Source organism: Fragaria vesca, linkage group LG6, assembly GCF_000184155.1.
Source record: "Fragaria vesca subsp. vesca linkage group LG6, FraVesHawaii_1.0, whole genome shotgun sequence".
Classification (NCBI taxonomy): domain Eukaryota; kingdom Viridiplantae; phylum Streptophyta; class Magnoliopsida; order Rosales; family Rosaceae; genus Fragaria; species Fragaria vesca.
In genome coordinates, this window is record NC_020496.1 from 25990189 (window position 1) to 26007042 (window position 16854).

Here is a 16854-nt window from a genome sequence, read left to right on the forward strand (position 1 = left end):
TTTTTTTTTTTCTGTAAGAACAAATAGACCCTTATTTTATGTATGAAACATCGACATAAAGCTATGACATCACGACGTATTGAAAAGATTCAAAAGAAAAAAAAAATTGTTACGTGAATTATTGAAAATCAAATGCATAGAACATGAGGCATACGCAATATACTTGTTACGTGACTCATTTTAAGCATGGAAAATCAAATGCATAGAAAATGAGGCATATGTAATACATGACTAATTAGGCGCATACATTTCACATGACACGAGCATACATGACAGAACTAGGTGGAAGGTAGAGACTGAGATATGGATAAGAAGAAAAAAGAGGGAGACAGAGAGATGAGATAAAAATTAGTTAAAGGCAAGTGTTATAGGACATCTCGTTATCTTGTATATAAAATATTGAAGGAAACTAACGTATAAATAGTTTTTTCGATGAAGAAAAAAAATTATAAAACATAACCACTAAGACATCCTAAACTAAAATAGTTAAAAGGAAAAACTTGAGGAGCAGCTATAGGAAGAGAGTCCAGCCAATATCCCGCATTCATACAACCATAAAGTTAGTCTCCCTCCATAAATGAAAGAACTCAATATGATGGAACTGATCGGCCAACATCCTAATATCATGAACTATAGTTTTGATTATTCATGGACCATGTGGTTATTATCTCCTTGACGATCCAATCAATAAAAATTAAGATATTTAAGTCTCCCTCAACCGAGATCTTTAAACGGTTGTGTATATAGTAAGGCAGACTATAAGCTTCAACAACCAGAACATTAGTGTCCAAGCTGTTTGGAAGAAGCGATAAGCGGTCGACCTTGATCATTTCTAATGACAAAACCTGCAAAGGCTTGGTGTTATTTATAAAACAACCATCAAAATCTAGCTTAACGAAATCATGTGCCGGTGGTTTCTAACGAATAATATGACAAGTTAAACATTCGTTAAGAATATCATCATGAGACGTATGCCTCTGAAACATATAAATAGTTGCAAAGTGTGAATTTTGGCGGTCTAGAGGAAATAAATAATAATTAAATTTCATAAATCTAACCCGGAAATAATCCACAACAAATATAAATTTAACCCGGAAATAATCCACTACAAAACAACAAAACAACATGAATACTCATGACTCATAAGTCACTGCATATCCAAAAATAAGTAGTGGCAATGATCATAACCCAGGTACGCAATTCAGTTCGATCAACTCAATTTGATTGCAGAAAACGGATTCTGTTCTCGAGTTAACTTACAACATTGTTTAGGATGTAATCAAGTGTTTTGAGTTATATCAATATTGTATCTTGTATTTATTAGTAATAAGAGAACACAATTTTGATCCATCGATCATAATGACTGGAAACAACATGTAAGAAAAAAAATTTAATAACTAAATCTCCTTATTTTCATTTTGGACATCTTCTCCAAAATAATTAAAAATATTTCTTTGGATCCATTTCCACTTTATAGTAATTTTTTCTCAATTTCATATAGTCGTTGCTTCAATTATAAAAAAGATGCATTACAATAATAAAAGATGTCGACTCACGATTGATCTTTTCTACAATAAAAGAAATCTTTATAAAACGTTCACAATCATTCAAAACAAATTCAAAATCAGTATTTTTTGAATAAATTTTATATATATAAAGGGTCCATAATTTTTTTTCACACCTGGCCTTAAACTCCTCAGGACTGGCCCTGATGAGTGGTAATACAATTTTACTCTGCAGGTGTTGCTAAGTTTTGGAGATCTTACTCAAAGTAGGAACCAAAATCACTTGTTTCCCTTTCCTTCTCCTTTTATCATTGTCTCGCCTAGACCTATAGCATTTTTACAGACATCCATAAAGAACCCACCGAGGCTGTTGTGCCTATGCCAATAATGAAGGAGGCATTTTCATTCCCCCAAAACTTCTATAACAGGTGGGTGATAAAATTGTTCAGGGAATCCGAAATTGCAACCAGGCATGAGAGATACAATTCCCAGCTCACCACTCTAAGCAACAAACACACTTTAAACGTAAGCAATTCTAAAGCACAAATGGACTTGAATGGTTCAAATCATGTGCTCTTTCAGGTACAGGTTCCAACTATGTGCAAAAATTGATTCCCCAAGAACAGAGAAAGTGTTCAGAGGCTCATACATGCCACATAATTGGTACAAAGAAGCTTCTAGGGACCAAATGCAAACCTTGACCAACTGCTCAAACCCCTACTTATACCTTTTTTTTTTAGAATGAAGTGTTACTTTATACCTAAGTATTACTCATACACTCAAATTTGTCTCGATAAATAAAAAGTTGATCAAAGCATAAACCCTTACTGTTGATGAATGGTCAAAACACAAAGAGAACAGTAGGCAACCTTGGCTACAATGTTGCTACAGCCACAAACCTAGAAACCCCAACTTATCATCAGCATTTCAGTGAAAAACTACAAGTTGCCAACAAAGTAATGACCATGCCTAAACATTTTGTGTCTAGACTCCATACATGAAAGCTTATCGCACTGACAATACCCTTTGAAACAAAACTTGGTACATGATAGCAATGAACCTTCATTAGACTCGGACAAACTAACACACTTGACTATTGCAATACAAAGCAGCAGGCACTGTTTCCAGCTCTGATCATAACAAAAAGTTCAAACCAAACCACGGGCAAAGAATCAGTGTCTGCCACTTCAATCATAAACTTGCTAAATCCCAACATCAAAATAACCAGCATTGCAATCCACACAACACAAATGAATAATTCGCAAACCACGTAACACGAAAAATCAAACTTAATCCAAAAATAATAGAGATAAATGCCGGAATATAACATCACTGAATAGTTAAGAACAACACAAAATTGAAGTCTCAGCTTAAAGATCCAATACAAAAACCGACACCGAAATGACGAATTCGAACAGCTACTAGGAGTATTAAAACGACGACAAACCATAATCAGTCGACGTTCTGCATGATATCCTCGGCGGTGAACTTGGTGCCTTTGTCCTTATCCGCGGCGGCGCGTCCCTTGGCCTTGCGGTCCAGCAGCGACTTCCGGTCCTTGTCCAACCTGAGCTTGGTGATCACCACCTTCGAAGGGTTGATCCCGACGTTGACTGTTGACCCGTTCACCTTCTCCCTGGTGATGCGCTCGATGTGGATCACCCACTTGCGGCGGTACACCTGGACGACCTTGCCCTCGCGGCCCTTGTAGGTCCCACGGACAACCTGGACCTCGTCGTCCTTGCGCACCGGCATGGACCGGACGCTGTACTTGGTGCGGAGGTCGGAGGAGAGCGGCGCGCTCATCAGGATGCGGCGGACCGACGACGGCGCCGTGAAGTGAGCCTTGCGGCTCTTGCGGCGGGAGCTGGAGACGCGGGGGTTCCTCTTCATCTTTGGGCTAGGGTTTTGGTGGCGGCGGCTACTCTCTCTATCTCAGAGTGGAGGAGAAGGGCAAATGAGAGCTGGGGATTAGGGTTTTATAGCGACGCCTTTTATAAGGAGTTGTGTGTGGTTTTGGATTTGGGCTAATGTTTGGGTTTGGTAGATGGGCCGTTTGAAGAGGGTGGCCCAATTTGATGGTCCAATTTATTAAGTTAATTACACTTCCGACTCGTTTATTTATTTTGGATAAGATAGAGTTTTTATTTTTAGGTTGTCACTAACTAGCCTTGATTCAATTAATTTCGTTTCGTTGCCATTCCGTCTCCTCATCCCTAGCTGAAAATTTCGTGTATGGTATGACATACTTATTGCAAATGTGTCTAATTATATGACACATGAAAGCTTTTGAAGGGGTAAATAGTCATTACATGATCATTTAATTGTTTCTTTAAGATATACTAGAATTTTCCAAGCACTCTTGTCTCTTTTAAAGAAAATTTACAAAGTATAAAAGAGAATAGGTAAGAGGGGAGATAGGCCAAAACCCCACAGAGAAAAGAAAAAGAAGAAGCAACTAAATAACCATGTTTTTTTTTTTTAATCGAATACGTTAGAGAACTTTATTGAAAAAATCACCGATTACACGGAGGGGATGCAAGCAAACCCTGTAACTCCCCAGGAGGGGCACCGACCCAATGGGAAGGAGAAGAGCAACTAAGAGCCAAACGAGCTAGCTTATGTGCTACCAAGTTGGACTCTCTGAAAACATGACTAAAAAAAAAAGAATTAAGAGACAACAGATCCTGTTTAATATCCTCAACGATCATACCGAGTAGCTGACTGAGTAGCCTTAACCAGATTGAGACAGTCTGACTCCAAGACTAAAGGAAAAAGCTGCAACTCCCTAGCCATCTCACAAGCCAATCTACCAGCATAAGCCCCCACTAACTAAATAACCATGTTAAAATCCATACCAGACAACGAAAGTAACCACCAAGTAAAAGAACGGCCAAAACGATGCATATTCCCGACTTGATTTTGTCAGCTGTAGATTTTGGAAATCTATGATGCAGTAGTAAGTCGTAGAGCTCTTCCCGCCTTACAGGCTCAGGTCGATCCCTGATTGAAGTGACTAGCTCATCACATTCCGAAGGAAGCCCTCCGAGTACACGAGAAACAACTTCGCGGTCGTCTACTCGAAACCCAGCTGCATGGAGGCCATTGACAATGTCTGTCGCTTCGCTGATGTATTTTGACATGTCTGAGTCCGTTATGGATGACGAGGGATCTGCCTTTGTCAGCATCAGATTTTCGAGGCAATCCTTGAGCTGTTTCAATTGAGTTTTTGCCTTTTGAGCAAACAGGTCTTCAAAGATCAACCATAGAGCTCTTCCACTCGTGCACCCAACTGCATGTCGCAGTAGTAGTTTCTGAGATAAGCTTGCATTGATCACAGCCAGGAGCGTCTGGTCCTTCCTTGTCCAATGGATATAAGCAGGGTTTTCGACTTTTTTGTTCTCTTTGATATCTTCACTGCTACTCAGAAACTGTGGTGGACACAGCTCTCTTCCTTCAGCGAGATCCAGTATATCGTGGGACTTGAGGACTGGGATGATGAAGGATTTCCACAGAAAGTAATTATTCCATTCCGAGAGTTGGACTGGCATGATTGAAACTTGTTGAGGAGGTTGAGAGGTCGACGACGATGCCATTGTTTAATCGTTTACTTGCAGAGCTTTTGATACCTAACAGAAAGAAAGAATCTAATTCTCGTATGATTGTATTGTTGTCGATCGACCTTACTAGGTATTTATAGAGAATTAGAACTGCAGTATCTGTTGAAAACAGAACTCGACTAGGTTTAGAGTTTATAATCCATACTAATTAATCCCAGATTCCCAGTTGAGAATAATTAAGAAACCCAATCCAACAAAGATTAAATTTCCTTACTACATAAGATGGCATATAGAGCATTAGCCAAAGAGAAATATATATAATTTTTCGACCTATAAATTATTATAATCCAACTAAGAATGAGAAATATGGATTAAGATCCTCTAAAGTTATTTGTCTGCAGTTTTTGTAAATTTCATTAGATCGCCATCTTACATATAATCTCATGGATTTTATTATGCCACATCATCTGGTTTTTATTTTTTATTTTGGTTTTGAAACGGACGTTAGTGTTGCCGTCTTTTGCACCCAATTGACCCAAACAAGAAGTAAAAAAACCCTAGGTAGCTAGGATGTTTCATACTTACATTCACGAACTGGAAGTCGATCTGGAACCGCTATCTCATCCTTTCTCCTTCAATTCAATTCTTTCATCTTTTTGTCTATTATTTCTTAAGAGTTTAATTCAAATGCTAGTTTTTTCTTCTCTTCAATCTTCATATTATTGTTTTTGAAATTGAATTGAATATTTCTCTGTGTTTTCAGCCTCAGATCTTATAAGCATGTTAACAATAATAATTTTGTTTGTTTTCCACAAATAGTTTGGATTGGGATATAATATGATTCATATCGGTTTGAATTACGAAATAGACTCTCAAGTACTCTTATTCCATTATTCCCATTAGTACGTAGCTCATCTAATAGCCATGACCAATAGCTATTTGAGTTTCATGAATCACGAACTGGACAGGATTTCGTCATTGATCAATTATCAAAGTTAATTAATTTTTTTTGTTAAACGGAAGTTTGATTTTTTTGTTTGTTTGGAAGGAAAAGTAATGGAAGAATCATTAAAGTTTGTATTAGATGATGTGGTGTAATCTGAACCATTAAATTGTTTCAAAGGTTTAGATTTTATGAAATTTACTAACTTTATAACTAGCTCACTTTAGAGGAGCCGGATCCGAGAAATATATATATACACGCTACTGAGCAATAATGGCCTCCAAATGACGAGACACAATCTATAAGGTTCAAGTCATATGAGATATCCAATCAATCAGTGTATGTATAACAGAGAGGCAGAAGGGTCAGAACTTTAGCTGGTAATAGTTGATATTTGTTGATCACTCTTCAGATAGTCCAAATGCTGTCTCACTTTCTTATCAAGTGACCTAGGCACATGATGAGAAAGATAAACACATGAGCGCTGTAAGCACCGTTGCAACTAAGTTTTACTTCACCTGAAGAGTTCCATGCCATGTCTTTCCCAGCTTTCTTCCGCAGGGAAGTAAACGGCAGCGTGCCTACTCCAGGGGTTGAGCTTTAGTGAAAACAAAAACTCCTCCGCCACCAACGGCACGTCCCAAAAGCATATTTCCATCCAAGTAAGAAAGGTAATAGAGTCCTCCTACTGATTGCCTACATTTTAAACCAGATTTGATCACAATATGTACATCTAGAAGACTATTAGATATGTTACGATGATAAATATTGTACAAAATGATATACCTTCCTGTTCCTGGATCATTAACAGGAATTTGAGCTTTGAAAGTCCGGAGGAACTGTAAGATCTGCACACAAGCAATCATACAAGTTAATGGTCAGAGTTAATTATCTTTATGTACAAAAGAGTTACATTAAAGTGAGAAAGTACTTTACCTGCAAACTTAAAAACGATCGCGGAAGTAATGCTGGAGCTATAAAAGCCTGCAGCTGTTCACCAATTTTTATATTTTGAACACTAATCTGCAAAATAATGTGCTGGCTCGGATGAATATTAAGAAAAATACATCAAGAAATTTACCATTTACTAATGAACAACTCGTTTTCAAGTCCAAGGCAAGGATATAAGAAATGCATATAGCTGAGAAGACCATCAAAAGCCCACCCCAGCCCAGTCCCTGGCTCAACTGATCACGACTAATTCCTTATAATACAGTTAGTAGCCTTAAGTTATGGCTCAAAGAATTACATATAAATGACATCACAAAAGTAGGTATATAATTAAGCCACTATGTTTTCTGGGCATTAGGGGGTACTGATGACTTAACAACATTAGTATAAATGTTGTCAGTTGAATATGATGTGGTGGAATTCATTTAAAAGTGTTTCTTTGGAAGCATAACCAATATAAGAGGAAGAATGACAGTGCACTCCCAATCCTCCCATGCCTTCACTTCCATAAGTTCTAAGAAATGAAGGAAAACTGACCTCTTCAAACTGAAGATAGATGTTACGCCTGGAGACAATAGAAAACTTGGCAGAAACTAGCAGAGTAGCACCATCTTCTTCCTGCAGGATGCATAGACCCCATGATATCAACACATTTACAGAAATTAAGAAATCAGATCTTCAATACAAGCAGTCTAACTTTAAAAGCACATTCAAATCAAAGTCTAATCTTATGTTCAGTTTCTTCAACTGATTTACTTGGTACTCATGTTTGAATCACAAACTACTCAGACAAGATTTGCATTGACATCTTCATCTAATATAACATTAACTCAAGCAATACAGAATACAAGTCAATCAGAATAGGAACTAAATAACAAAGAAACGACCTTACTTGAGAAACTATATCACACCCATAAACACCAAAGAATGCATATATTCAAAGTGATTATTCTATAAAAACCTTCAAGTGTAGCAGCGGAAAAGTTACCTCTAACAATGGTGGAACACTCCATCTGACAACGTTACGAATTATACCCCCGTTGGACTGGTCTCTGCATTCAAATTTTTGAAATATCTGCCCAACCTATTTTGACAGTCATGCAGAAATAGTAAATAGACTTGGAGGACAGCAAGAGTAATAAGTAACTATTAAAAGGGAAATAAATATATAACAGTGAATCTAGAAGTTGACATTTTACACGCACACATGAAATCAGAGTTAAAAAATAAAAGATACAAGCCTGTGTAAGCAGAAAAGGTCAAAAGGCTTAACATCAATTACCTTTATTGCGAACAAAGGAGGCATTCAGCAGGATGAATTTCGCAATTGAAGCACCACGCCCAAGCAGAGAATAGAATAACAAGAGAGGTTTAGTGGTTTGAGTAGAAAAAATTACCCTTTTTGTCTTTCAGTAAGAAAGATGAGATGATCATTCAAAAAAATAAAAGATGAGATGTGCTTTTCAGCTTATTGTGGAAGACGACGATGTCCAAATTATGGCATTCATTGTTTATACCTGAAAGAAAGATACCCTTTCAGCTGCTTCCAGAAGAATGAGAACATCAGAAGCAGAAGTATATTGCAACCGCCATGTCCCATCCAACTTCACCAAGTCTAAAGGTGCACCCTTGTTATATCCTTCCACAGTCACCTGCCATCTTTTACACAAGTTATTATAAAACAATCTCATGAACTAGCGCCTACTTTTTTCTATCAAACTAACACAGTCCTAATGTACATTAAAGCAATTTAATTCACAAGGTTATTCAACAGAAAAGAGATTATACCAGAACCTCCTCTATAGAAGAGCGCTGATCATCAGTTGTAACAAGGCCCCTTTTTGTGTCTTGGACAGCTCTCAACAGCTCATGTTTTTTGCTCTCTACATCAAACTCCACAGTCTGGAACACAAACGCCGTCATTTAATTGTAGAAAAGTCAAGACAAAACACATTGGCAGGGAATGAGGAGAACCAAGAAATGATAACCTGGGGTGTTTGGGTAGCCACAGCTGCCAAACAAGGAAACAATGTTCGAGCAGGCAGCTTTCGGGTGGCAAACATTGAGCTAAAAGGCTTAATCTTATCGACACCTCTTGTAACATTTGAAGGGAACAACGGAGACGCCAAAGCCAGTTCCATAAGAGAGAGATGTATACAAATTTAGATTATAACCTACAAAAGTAAAGTCCATTGCATATAGAAGAGAGTAATTAGGTTCCATAAAAACCACAATGGAAATCAGTCTAATCAATTGGCCATTTTTATAATTCAGTTCAACCAATCAGCAAACTTGAAGAGATTTTGCTACAAATTTGTTAAATTCAAATCATCTGAGCACAACAAGAGCATTTTTAAGCTCGCAAAGCGAAATAGATATCAATATTATCAGAGATAACAGTAGTTTAACAGCCCAATAAATAAATTACTCACTTGGCAGCAGAAATTGAAGAACTTTACCCAATAACAGACTCGAATTCAAAACTTTGAATTCCCTCTAATCAAAATTGTAATAAACACTAATGATGAAATAGAGCACAGAAAAATCACAGCAGCTCAAAATGAATGATTTGCAAATGGGGTAGGAAGCTGAGTACCTGGTAAGATTTCTTTGGCTTTCTGTTCCAGTTTCTCTGCCAAGACTGGAACTTTTTGATGAAGCTAAACACTTGGAACTTTGAAGTGGTAGTTGCCCAGAACACTTGGTAGTGAGAGAACTGGGTTCCACAGTTTTAACTATTAACTGTGATGAAAGTTAAAAAGTATTCCCAATAATATCTCAAAGTTCTATCTTTTTACTACCAGGAGCATGGGCATTCAAGACCTGTAATATGCAGCCCAACTACCCAAAGCCCTAATCATGGACCTGAGGTCATCTCAGAGCATGTTCCATTTTTGGGCCTGAAAAATAGTAAATTCCTGTCAGTGTCGAATAGATCTGAACTTCTAATGGGAAATTGCTGTTTGTGGTTAAAGACACAAAGTTACTGATGTGATAGTTACCCTTTTGGGTGTAACTGTGAACTGTACATATTCCACTGGATGGACCAATTTAAAATATTATTCTACCTGGCTTTATTCTATTGAGTTTTTAGCTGTTTATATGTGAAGAAAAATAAATGATGATAAAGACAATGAGGACAAAAGAGACTACACCTAGCATGTGCCACTGCCACCACCACATAACCTTTGCCTTCATCTGGATATTTCTTTGTCCACTATTAAGCACCTTCGTCACCAATCTTATTATAAATTTAATAGACAGTGAAATATCCTTACAGTAAAAACTTCATAGGATTTATTTCAATTTCATATTTTTGACAAACATTAACTGCGTTATAGTTCAAACTTTTACCTTCCTAGCAATGACATGATCTTCACAACTTCATCAAATGTACATGTGGTTGTATGTGTATATGATATTTAGGTGAACTCAAATCACCACGTAATGTTTTTCAAATTAAGATTTCTATATGCATGATTTATAAAATGTAAAGAAAATTGAGAACTAGAATTGATCGATTTTTTTTTTTGTGTGCAAATGACAGACATAGAATTTAATATTCTAAATTTTGTATTTTGATGAGGAAAAAAAAACTTGCAAACCAAAACCACGAAAACATCCTAACTACATATGGCTTCTCTCCAAACATGAACAAAATCACATTGTGACAATGAAGAGGCTAAAAACTTCGATGGGTGTAAACTTTGAGTAGGGTAAAAGAGACGGGTAAAAACAAATCCAAGTAGTCCGAGTACACTAGAGAGGAAAAAAAAAAACTCCTTTCGCGGAAGCATCCCAGGTCCTACACGTGTTGTCACGTCATTGGCAATTCTACCAATCCCGATCTCGCTGCGTCACCATTATCCAGCTCTGAAAAAGATCCTGATCACGTGGCCGCTTCCGATTGAATCACATTCACACCGATAATACACTCACCCGCACCTGATCACTGTACTAGTACAACTCTCCGATACCAATATAACATTTCACCTCCGTACTAATAATCACAACCGGTCCGTGTCCTCTCAGAGCTTTTCTCTCTGAATTTCCCTCTCTCTCTGTTAATCTTGTTTCTCTGCGATTCGGTTAAGAACCCCTAGGGTTTTGGCCGAGCTTCGAGTCTCAGATCTCGAATCTTCGCTCCGATCCGCGCCCAAAATGCCGGCGGTGTACGGTTCCCGATTGACCACATTCGAGGACTCCGAGAAGGAGAGCGAGTTTGGCTACGTCCGCAAGGTACGTCACCACCTGCGTTACTCGAATTCAAATGGATCGGATTCAGTTTTGGATCAATTCAGTGTTGTTTGAATTCGGTTTTCAATTTGATCTGTGTTTATATAAGGTTTTGATGGTGAATTTTGGAGCGATTGGATCAGTGCGCTGTTAATGTCAATTGCGGAACTACTTTGATTTCGGTTGGATGAGAATCGATTCTAAGTAGTGATGTTTTTGTGTTCGTTGTGATCAGTGTGCTAATTTGCTTTATGAAATGGATTGAATTACTGGAGTAGTAAAAGTTCAGTGCTTGTTTTGATCCTTCTCATTTCTGGAGTTGTTGATCTGATTTGCTTTGATTTTTTGTTGTAAATGTGGAATGATCGGATCCTGTTGTATGATTTGTTATGTTTAATACTGTTCTGAGTGGTGACAAGTGTTCTTTTTTGGTGGTGTTGTGTGAATTACTATTGGCTAATTGGTAGCGAATGTGTTGATAGGTCTCAGGACCAGTCGTCGTTGCCGATGGCATGGGTGGGGCTGCCATGTACGAGCTGGTTCGTGTCGGAAATGATAATTTGATTGGTGAGATTATTCGATTAGAAGGAGATTCTGCCACAATCCAAGGTTAATCACTTCTTCCAGAACTTAAAGTTTTTAGTATTATATATATTTGTGCTTGTTCATCCTATTTCGCTAAGAGAAGTAATCAATACTAATTGTGTCTTTGGTTTAATCATATTGTTTTTTCTTTGCTTATTTCAGTTTATGAGGAGACAGCTGGGTTGATGGTTAATGATCCTGTTCTACGTACACGCAAGGTTTGTCTGCCATCCTGGATTCCTGGTTGCTCATACTTTTAATTTCAAGTTATCAACATTAGCTAATTGTTTCCTCTTATCTTGCAGCCTTTATCTGTGGAGCTGGGACCTGGAATATTGGGAAATATTTTTGACGGAATCCAGGTTTGCTCTATCAGTACTTTGCAGCTACTTTTTCCCATATTGTTTTTTTTTTTTTATGAAAATAATAAATCCTTTTTTGTGCTATTTCAATCGTCTTCTAGTGAAAAGAAAAGAAAATTCACTATTTTGGAAAAACTTGATTCAGTGGAGAAATTTCTTATGCTTACTGCTGCTCTTTTATTCTTTATTTTTGTTGATGCCAGAGGCCTTTGAAAACTATCGCAAAAAGATCTGGTGATGTGTATATCCCACGTGGAGTGTCTGTCCCAGCTCTTGACAAGGATATACTTTGGGAGTTTGAACCTAAAAAAATTGGTAATTTAATGCAAATTTCTGTAGCTGCTTTGAGACAAGTATATCCTTGTTTATATCGATTCTATGTTTCTAAAATTTACTTTAACCGCTGGTGGCAGGTGAAGGTGATCATATAACTGGTGGAGACTTGTATGCTGTAAGTTTCTAATGTGAACTATTTGTTTTATGAGTTGCTTTCTGAATTCATTTCTACTAAAATATGTGTTTTTCTCTTTTTCAAGTTGCCTTAATGGGTTTCTCTTTCATTGCAGACTGTATTTGAAAATACTCTGATGCAGCATCATATGGCTCTTCCTCCTGATGCCATGGGAAAAGTTACTTACGTTGCACCAGCTGGTCAATATTCATTGAAGGTTTGACAATGACTTATATATATCCTTGTTTCACCCTTTCTAGGACCATCATCATCAACATGTAATGCTATTTCTTGAGTATGTTTTCACATCTGCATGTATGCATATGTGTATCTGATACAGGATTTATGATGTCTTTTACTGGGTGTATTTAAATAATGGTCCAACAGCTATAAGACAATGAAACTCACTTTTGCATTAAAACATGCATATAAAGATAAGCATACAATTGTTAGCTTGTTGGAGACAATCAATCTCATTCAAATTCTCAAGTACATGCACAAGAAATTTTATCAGTCATAACATCATATTATCTTTGGTTTCCTTCACTTGGGCTTTTGTTTCTTGTTCATATTTCTGCAATAGCTAAAGTTGTTGGTATAAGAGTTTGAAGTTTGAACACTATTATGTTGATTAATAGTCTTAATAATGTGTGCTGACTTTCTTATACGCATTTGCAGGATACTGTATTGGAGCTTGAATTTCAAGGTGTCAAAAAGGAATTTACTATGCTTCAGGTTTTACACCCTTTCTTGCTTTCTGGCTTGTGCTTTCACAGTCTTCTTCCTTGCTCCGTTTGGTCGTTATTGCATTCTGAAATTATTGTTTGCGTGTTTGCAGAGTTGGCCTGTACGTACACCAAGGCCTGTCGCATCAAAGCTTGCTGCCGATACCCCTCTACTTACTGGGCAGGTAGATTTGAATGTTTATTCTATTGAATTTTATATCTTTCTGATAAGTTGTTTCTGACCACTTTATCTTATGTCAGCGTGTTCTGGATGCTCTTTTCCCCTCTGTTCTCGGTGGAACTTGTGCCATTCCTGGAGCATTTGGTTGTGGAAAAACAGTTATTAGTCAAGCTCTTTCCAAGGTACACTCATTGTTAACTCTTATTGACATTCTATGGCCTTTTATACGCTTGAAGTTGTTTTCTTATCTGCTTAACGGGTGATGTTTTGCCTGTTTGCAGTATTCTAACTCAGACACTGTGGTTTATGTTGGTTGTGGAGAACGAGGAAATGAAATGGCTGAGGTTGGGATTCAATATCATATTAATTAGATACCCATTTTGACTCTGTTGGTTCAGATGTCCTGGTTTAATCAAGTCAAATAATCTGTGATTCAGGTTCTTATGGATTTCCCTCAATTGACAATGACTCTACCTGATGGTCGTGAAGAATCTGTCATGAAGCGAACAACACTGGTTGCCAACACTTCTAACATGCCTGTGGCTGCTCGTGAAGCTTCAATCTATACTGGTAAATCTTTAAGCTGTCTCACTAAAGTCTCTGTAATCTAATAAAAAGTTTATGGTTAAGGATGGTGTCCAATTTCGATAGAAATGCTTTATGATGGAAGATTTGAGCTCTTCTCTAGAAATGTGCTTGTCTACGGGTCTTCAGCAATGACTTTGAGCTCAGTTTTATTTTATGTTTTATTTTATTTTTTATATTGGGTATTATTTTCAACATGGGTACGAAATTTGCAGGAATCACTATTGCTGAATACTTCAGAGATATGGGATACAATGTTAGTATGATGGCAGATTCAACATCTCGATGGGCAGAAGCATTGCGTGAGATTTCTGGACGGCTGGTAATTCTCTCTCCTATTTCTTTCCTTGACATGCTTTAGCATTTGTCCATCCCTGCTCTCTTTAATGACACATGTCTTGCTATTATATTCAGGCAGAAATGCCTGCAGATAGTGGATATCCTGCTTATCTGGCAGCACGTTTAGCGTCATTTTATGAACGTGCCGGTAAAGTGAAATGTCTTGGTGGACCCGAGCGTACTGGTAGTGTGACTATTGTTGGTGCTGTTTCACCCCCTGGAGGAGATTTCTCAGATCCTGTTACATCTGCAACCCTCAGTATTGTCCAGGTATATTTTCATTCTTATATTCATGCATGAAACGTACAATTCATATTCCCAGCAAGAGTCTAATGATGACCTGAGATGAAAACAGTAAAGTTTTGATTTAATCCTGCAGGGTCCATTTCTCAGCCGAAACTCCACTTCTTAATTTATTATGTCAACTTATTGTTGTCCCTGTTAATGACTTTTTATCTGTCAATGCAGGTTTTCTGGGGTCTGGACAAGAAACTTGCTCAGAGGAAGCATTTTCCGTCTGTGAACTGGCTCATCTCGTACTCTAAGTACTCAACGGTGTGTTGTACATTGTTGTTTATGAACCACTGTTGTTGGCCTCACTGATAGTCATATATGCTTGTTTGGTCAACTGCTTGACTTGTTTCTGTGTGCTCTTTGTAGGCTTTGGAGTCTTTCTATGACAAATTTGATTCTGACTTCATCAACATCAGGACAAAGGCACGTGAGGTGTTGCAAAGAGAAGATGATTTGAATGAAATTGTCCAAGTATGTTGTTCTCTTATTGTAGTATAAATTTCCAATTTTGGCTATTAAATTTGTTAGTTTGCTCCTCATAACTGCTCTACAACATATTTTGTGCACTTTGGTGATAAAGTGACATTCAGGCCTCATCCTATCAGACTGATATATAGGCTGAAGGATGCCAAAGTTTGTTTTTGTGTGATTTCTAAAGTGGAGAAGTTAAAAGTTGAATATGGTTTGGTTTATACAACTAAAGCTTTTGCATATTTGTAATGTTGCAGCTTGTAGGAAAAGATGCTTTGGCTGAAGGAGACAAGATCACCCTAGAAACTGCAAAGCTGTTGAGGGAGGATTATCTCGCACAGAATGCATTTACTCCGTCAGTTCCTAATCTAATCTTTTCTTTGATTCATGTATAATTTTCATTTTGGTTGGGATTGGTAGTCATTAATGATCATTTACATGTTGCATGGATGGACAGATATGATAAATTCTGCCCCTTCTACAAGTCTGTTTGGATGATGCGGAATATCATCCATTTCTTTAATTTGGCAAATCAGGTAAATTGTTCTGTTCAAATCCTTTCTTGTATGACCTATGATTATGTATGATGAACTTGTGTCTACGGTTATTATAATTCCCTGAATGAATCCCAGACTGTCGCAACTGTACTAGATGGTTTAGGTATTGATCTCGTGTTTCTCAATGTGTACAGGCAGTAGAGAAAGCAGCTGGTATGGATGGTCAAAAGATCAATTACAGTCTAATCAAGCACCGTATGGGAGATCTGTTTTACCGCCTAGTGTAAGTAACATGATAATGTCGAACATTTTAATATTTTATGGTAAGCATGTCTTAAATTCCTTACTGGTGATATGCAGGTCTCAAAAATTTGAGGATCCTGCTGAAGGCGAAGAAGCTCTTGTGGCAAAATTTAAGAAGTTGCATGAAGACTTAACAAGTGGTTTCCGTGCTCTTGAGGATGAAACTCGATGATTGGACATCTTAGTCTTCTTTTAGATGCTTCGAGTTGCTGTGATGACATCTGGAGTTACGGGGCTTTTGTTGTGCATGAAGAAAGGCAGTGTTAGGTTTCTGTGACGCCATTTTTGCTTTGCTTATGTGGCGGTTGCTCTAGTTTGGATGTGTAGGTATAATCTTTATTATTGTATTCCTGTCATTTCCTTTGGGTTTTTGCCCGGAATAAGAGACTAGATTCCATTCCTTGTGTATTTAAGCAATAAGGCATTTGAGAATATTTCATTTTTGATGTTTCCCGTTTGCCTCTATCTTTGTCACCAACAGAATACAAAGGAGAAAACCAAAAAAAATAAGGAATTTCACAGAAATTGACCTGCAGTTCTGAGTGAACAAAGGAGAAAACCAAAAAAAATAAGGAATTTCACAGAAATTAACCTGCAGTTCTGAGTGATTACTTTTGGGTATTGATTTCTGAGTTTATCACAATCGCGTTGAGCACATTGGAAATACATTTGGGTGCTTTTTCAAACCAAGCAGAGCTCAAATGTGCTTCAAATCCGAAACCTGCAAGGCGGTGAGCCACCCCCCTTACAAGCAGCGACCTAACCCCGTTGTCCAACAAATTGTTGGATGCTTCAGTAGCTGCCTCTAAGCAGTCTGCTCTCAATCACAACGTTGTGAGCTTGGAGCGAGTAAACAAGATCCATAC

General features: G+C 37.6%; 3 protein-coding genes across 3 annotated transcripts; 1 reads left to right on the plus strand and 2 right to left on the minus strand.

Moving 5' to 3' along the window:
• Nucleotides 1-2788: 2788 nt before the first annotated feature.
• LOC101312462 (60S ribosomal protein L26-1-like) lies at nt 2789-3457 on the minus strand. Its single transcript, XM_004303763.1, has one exon. It carries the CDS (start codon nt 3396-3398, stop codon nt 2958-2960), a length of 441 nt encoding a protein of 146 aa, XP_004303811.1. The 5' UTR covers nt 3399-3457; the 3' UTR covers nt 2789-2957.
• Nucleotides 3458-6386: 2929 nt separating this feature from the next.
• LOC101312747 (probable plastid-lipid-associated protein 10, chloroplastic-like) lies at nt 6387-9686 on the minus strand. Its single transcript, XM_004303764.1, has 9 exons — nt 9556-9686; nt 8948-9133; nt 8748-8861; nt 8477-8611; nt 7948-8043; nt 7497-7577; nt 6945-7031; nt 6795-6856; nt 6387-6704 (listed from the first exon to the last, which is right to left on the minus strand). The coding sequence occupies exons 2-9, from the start codon at nt 9098-9100 to the stop codon at nt 6590-6592; spliced, it is 843 nt and encodes a 280-aa protein (XP_004303812.1). The 5' UTR covers nt 9101-9133; nt 9556-9686; the 3' UTR covers nt 6387-6589.
• A 1259-nt stretch (nt 9687-10945) lies between these two features.
• On the plus strand, nt 10946-16439 carry LOC101313037 (V-type proton ATPase catalytic subunit A-like). Its single transcript, XM_004303765.1, has 20 exons — nt 10946-11198; nt 11678-11804; nt 11943-11998; nt 12086-12142; nt 12346-12457; nt 12556-12593; nt 12709-12810; nt 13272-13328; nt 13432-13503; nt 13580-13681; nt 13781-13843; nt 13937-14069; nt 14300-14406; nt 14499-14693; nt 14892-14978; nt 15084-15188; nt 15446-15543; nt 15646-15724; nt 15880-15968; nt 16046-16439. Exons 1-20 carry the CDS (start codon nt 11121-11123, stop codon nt 16158-16160), a joined length of 1872 nt encoding a protein of 623 aa, XP_004303813.1. The 5' UTR covers nt 10946-11120; the 3' UTR covers nt 16161-16439.
• Nucleotides 16440-16854: the final 415 nt, after the last annotated feature.

Coding starts and splice junctions, on each gene's coding strand:
- LOC101312747 (XM_004303764.1), bottom strand. CDS start 9,100: ATGGAACTGGCTTTGGCGTCTCCGTTGTTCCCTTCAAATGTTACAAGA. Junction 7,578..7,947: donor GTGTTCCACCATTGTTAGAG/GTAACTTTTCCG, acceptor TGCATCCTGCAG/GAAGAAGATGGTGCTACTCT. Junction 6,857..6,944: donor GATCGTTTTTAAGTTTGCAG/GTAAAGTACTTT, acceptor GCTTGTGTGCAG/ATCTTACAGTTCCTCCGGAC.
- LOC101312462 (XM_004303763.1), bottom strand. CDS start 3,398: ATGAAGAGGAACCCCCGCGTCTCCAGCTCCCGCCGCAAGAGCCGCAAG.
- LOC101313037 (XM_004303765.1), top strand. CDS start 11,121: ATGCCGGCGGTGTACGGTTCCCGATTGACCACATTCGAGGACTCCGAG. Junction 14,694..14,891: donor CAACCCTCAGTATTGTCCAG/GTATATTTTCAT, acceptor CTGTCAATGCAG/GTTTTCTGGGGTCTGGACAA. Junction 15,189..15,445: donor ATTTGAATGAAATTGTCCAA/GTATGTTGTTCT, acceptor GTAATGTTGCAG/CTTGTAGGAAAAGATGCTTT.